A 4,818-nucleotide genomic window follows, 5' to 3' on the forward strand; every position below is an offset into this window, starting at 1 on the left:
CAGCTTCTCCTACATAAGAACTCAACTACGGAACGCACTACCAAACATCATGAAAACAAAGCACGACCTAACAATCTTTCGGAAATTATTAAAAACCAATTTGCTCAAAAAGGCATACCATAATGACTGTCACGTTCACTAAACAGGAACTGGGTTTGTGAGCCCTTGGGCCACTGCTGAGGAGCAGCAGTGGCAGGCAAAACCACCCCACACCAGAAGCAAGGCAGAACAGACGTACCGGCAAATCCAGGCTAGGTCTCTGGCGGTCAGCCAGCAAGCAGAAGACAGGTCCAGGCCAAGGTTCACAAAGCAGGCGGCAAGCAAAACAAAGTCCAGGTCCAGGCAAAGGTTCAAAAGGCAGGCTGCAAGCAAAAACAAAGTCCAGGTCCAGGCAAAGGTTCAAAAGGCAGGCTGCAAGCAAAAACAAAGTCCAGGTCCAGGCAAAGGTTCAAAAGGCAGGCTGCAAGCAAAAACAAAGTCCAGGTCCAGGCAAAGGTTCAAAAGGCAGGCTGCAAGCAAAAACAAAGTCCAGGTCCAGGCAAAGGTTCAAAAGGCAGGCTGCAAGCAAAAACAAAGTCCAGGATCAGGCAAGGTTCAAAAGGCAGGAAACCAGCAAACACAGAAACAGGTCCAGACAAAGTCTCTCAGGCAGAAGTGCACAAGCACCCACGACCAGAGCCTAAGACGCAATGCAAAGGCAAAGCCAGAGAGTTTCAAAATGGCTAATAAGCCCAGACAGGAAAGACTCAGCTGCAGCAATCACCAGGAAGCTATGGTGGCTGTGCAGGCTCAATCCAAGCAAGCAAACCTGGCAGCCTGGAAGATCCGGACCGGACTCAGCTAAAATCTGGAACGGGTGATGGTACATAGCAGCCACCTGTACTGGCCACCAGAGGGCGAGGAAAGCACAGACGTAACAATGACCCAACCTAAACACCGGAACCACACAACACAATGAAACTCATACAAGAACTGGACAAACCTTAACCCTTCCTCCTTGACTACCCAATGTACCCTTTCACTTATTGATCCTAAATGCAAGAACTACTCTGTATTTCTCATACCGGAATTGGCGATCGCCATCACGGTATCATTTAAGCCACATTGAGCCTGCAAATAGGTGGGAAAATGTGGGATACAAATGCAAGAAATAAATAAAATCTATGCTCACTCAACGTGCGCCAAAATGGAGTTACCTCCCGACTACCGTGTGGCTCTTGCGGTAATTTGTGTCGGAAGATGGGTGCCCTTCTCTTTCGAAAATGAGCTGGATAGGTGTCTACGCGCACCCAACATGCGCCAAATTAGAGTTACCGCCCATTTACCTCATGGCTACTGCCTGGTTACCTCATGGCCCTTGGAGTAATTTCAACTTTGGAGCGCATCTGCCACTTGCATCCCAAAAATATTTTTCATTTTCTGATGCGCGGCAGCTACGCGCATCAAGTGGCATTTGATGCACGTAGACCATTACCGCCCGGTTACCGCGTGAGACTTTACCACTAGGTCAATGGCTTGTGGTAAGGTCTCAGACCCAAAATGGACTCGCAGAAATTTTCATTTTTGCCGCATGTCCATTTTCGGCATTTTTTTTGTAGATGCGCTGAAAAATAATTCTGCGTGCACCCAAAACACACGTATATACTACCGTAGGCCATTTTTTAAGTGCACCTTAGTAAAAGGACCCCTAAGTTTCAGCAAAAGGGTCTCTAAATAAATAAATGAATGGATGCATACATACTTCCATACATTAATAAATAAGTAAATGAATAGATAAAGATCCTCAGAGGTCTGTCATTAAATTTCTGACTAGGGAAGTTGCAAACTGTTCAACCAAAACAATTTACCAAGGTGTTCTGCACATCTCAATTATCACATCATAATGTATTAGCAAGAGCACTCTGGGGATGCAAAGCGGCAGCTCTTCGGATATTGATGTACTGTATAAAAAAAGCAGTTTGATACATCTTTCCGTATTATTGGATTTAATTTTTATTCTGCAAGGTCTGTTCTCTTTCTCCAGTGCAGTAACAGCTGTGAGTATGACCTGGTGTTCAGAAGTGTGAGTAAACTCAAATAAACATGTAGGGTGTTATTCATTTATTACATTTGTACCCCGCGCTTTCCCACACAATGCAGGCTCAATGCGACTTACATAGTAATTTGCAATACAAAGTTATAGAATAGAAATTTCAAAAACAGTAGTGAAACAATGTAAAGTTGGGCTTGGTAGTGTATGATAAGTTGAGCTTGATAATATATGACTAGGAAAAGAGAGGTTAGACAAGATAGGATAGTATGATTTGGGAGAAAAGGGGTAAGGAGAGATAGAAGTAAGGAGAGATGGAGAAGAGAAAGATGGGAGGTCGGTATCTAAGTCAGAACAGAATTGGAAGTGGATTAATTTAAAGAGAGCAATTCTTTTAGTCATAAAATGGAGAGAAAGCCTTTCTAGATATCAGAAATATAGAAAATGATGGCAGAAAAATATCTTACGGCCTCTCCAGCCTGCCAGTCCAAACCAATAGCCCAGTCTTTAACAACCGCTTCCCGCTCGGAGACCCTTGGTGGTTGTCAGGGTTAGGAAGAGGATTGGGAGGTTGTGGTTTTACAAACAATCCACGTTCCGTTCCACTTTGGGCAGAGATGATAAGGACGAAACAGATATGCTTTGCTTGTTTGATCAGAAATACAGAATATAAATTACTGAATTAAATTAAATTAATATACAACAAGGGAAGCCCAACATAAAAGACACTACAGGCCATGACATAGCTACATCGTTACCAGCAGGCTGCAACTCTCCAGGAATCAATCAGGTCAATGTTAGCAGGTTCTTAATGACAGTGTGCTGGCCACCTAGATGGGTCAAGAAGGCATGACATGTAGGCCACAAAAATCACTAGTTTTGGTGGTTGTATGGATTATGCATGGATTATTATAACATTTGGAGAAAAGAAATGATAGATAGATCTTTTAATTCCAAGATGTGTGTGCAAGGTAAATTATGATGAACATGTCAAAAACATAAATATAATAAAATCTTAAACTGATAATCCAGTTTTGTTTTAATTCCACCCCTCTGCAATTTACTTCCCTGTCTTCAACCACCCCCCATTTCATAATAGATTAAGTATAACATCATACATGGATGTCATTGACTTTTATAAGCAGTGATAACTGACAAATGGTCAAGCTGGACAGTGACTGTGCACATTGGTCTTTTCCTGCCATTACCTACCTAAGTATTATTTTTTTTCCATGACATTAGCATTCCCGATATTGAAACTGTTCAACATCTTCAATATTTGAACAAATAAGGACTTACTTTCCTTTCCTTTCTTTCTAGAAATTGAGGTTTTAATGCATGAAAATGGGAAACCAGACCGTAGTGACAGAGTTCATTCTCCTTGGACTATCTCAGGATGCAAATACTAAAGTTCTTTTGTTTTTGGTGGTTCTTTTCTTGTACTTCGTTTCACTGCTGGGGAACATTATAATAATCTTTGTTGCATGGGTTGACCACCATCTTCACAATCCTATGTATTTTTTCCTTGGAAACCTGTCCTTCCTAGATATCTGCTATTCTTCTGTTACAGTTCCCAAAATGCTTTCTAGCTTACTTACAGAGACCAGTACAATCTCTTATGTTGGATGCCTTACTCAACTATATTTTTATTTGTCCTTCTGTGGTACTGAGTGTCTTCTTCTATCCACCATGGGGTTTGACCGCTATGTAGCCGTATGTAACCCTCTTCGCTACACCATCATCATGGAAAATAGAGTTTGCCTACAGATGACGGTATGTATATGGGTCACTGGTTTCCTAACATCCATCATTCACGTAATCTTTGCAGCTCAGTTGTCTTTCTGTGCTTCCCATGTGATCAGACATTTCTTTTGTGACATTCCACCAATACTGAAGCTGGCCTGTGGTGACACTTTTCTTAATGAGATACTGGTTCTAACAGTTGGTGGGTCCATAGGACTCGGCTCTTTTCTTCTAACCCTCGTCTCTTATGCTCACATCATCTCCACCATACTCATGATTCGTTCAGTGGATAGAAGGAAAAAAACCTTCTCCACCTGTGCCTCCCATCTCACAGTAGTAACTTTATTCTTTGGTAGCCTAAGCTTCATGTACATGCGTCCAACATCTAACTACTCCATGGAGCAGGACAAAATGGTGTCTGTTTTCTATGCTGTGATGACACCAGCACTGAATCCCATCATTTATACTCTGAGAAATAATGAAGTAAAAAGAGCACTCAAGATATCTTGGAGAAGAGTATGGACAAAATAATAATAAAAGCATACAACAAGGCGCATTGTAGGATTCTGATGCATTGTGAACCATCAGGACCAAACTTTACGTCAATTCGCTAAACACATCAGAATCCTTTCATGAGCATCTCAGAGGTTTAGGGAAAAGAGTGCCTTATTGTGTCTCAACGTATTCCTGGAGGTGGGCTTATTGTTGGACCAGAAGGATTATAATTCCAAAGAAGTAGATGTGGAGGGGTGTTTTTGATATGACTTCTAAAGCCAACTTTGAATGTTTTCTCAAAAACATCAAAAGATGAAGTAAAGAAAATGACCATTTTCAAAACATCATTTTTCTTTTTTGATGTGCTTAGTATGTTTTTTTATTTTTAACCATTTTTGAGAAAACAAACATCCAACTGAAAAAATGCCCAAAATGAAGCCATTGGGATGTAATAGGGCCCAGCATTTTTAGTAAAACGGCCACACAGACATCCCAGGGGGACATTGGGGCACCTTCTGGGGGACTTCACATAAAAGGTCCCAGGTACACAT

At 41.6% G+C, this 4,818-nt stretch overlaps 1 protein-coding gene across 1 annotated transcript; it reads left to right on the plus strand.

Annotated features, from left to right (window-relative positions):
• The first annotated feature begins 3,367 nt into the window (after positions 1-3,367).
• LOC115457156 (olfactory receptor 5V1-like) lies at positions 3,368-4,303 on the plus strand. The gene has a single exon (XM_030186580.1). It carries the CDS (start codon positions 3,368-3,370, stop codon positions 4,301-4,303), a length of 936 nt encoding a protein of 311 aa, XP_030042440.1.
• The last annotated feature ends 515 nt before the right edge of the window (positions 4,304-4,818 follow it).

Source organism: Microcaecilia unicolor, chromosome 14, assembly GCF_901765095.1.
Source record: "Microcaecilia unicolor chromosome 14, aMicUni1.1, whole genome shotgun sequence".
Taxonomy (NCBI): Eukaryota; Metazoa; Chordata; class Amphibia; order Gymnophiona; family Siphonopidae; genus Microcaecilia; species Microcaecilia unicolor.

Bases quoted from the DNA above. Each gene is read 5' to 3' on its own strand.
- LOC115457156 (XM_030186580.1), top strand. From the start codon at position 3,368: ATGAAAATGGGAAACCAGACCGTAGTGACAGAGTTCATTCTCCTTGGA.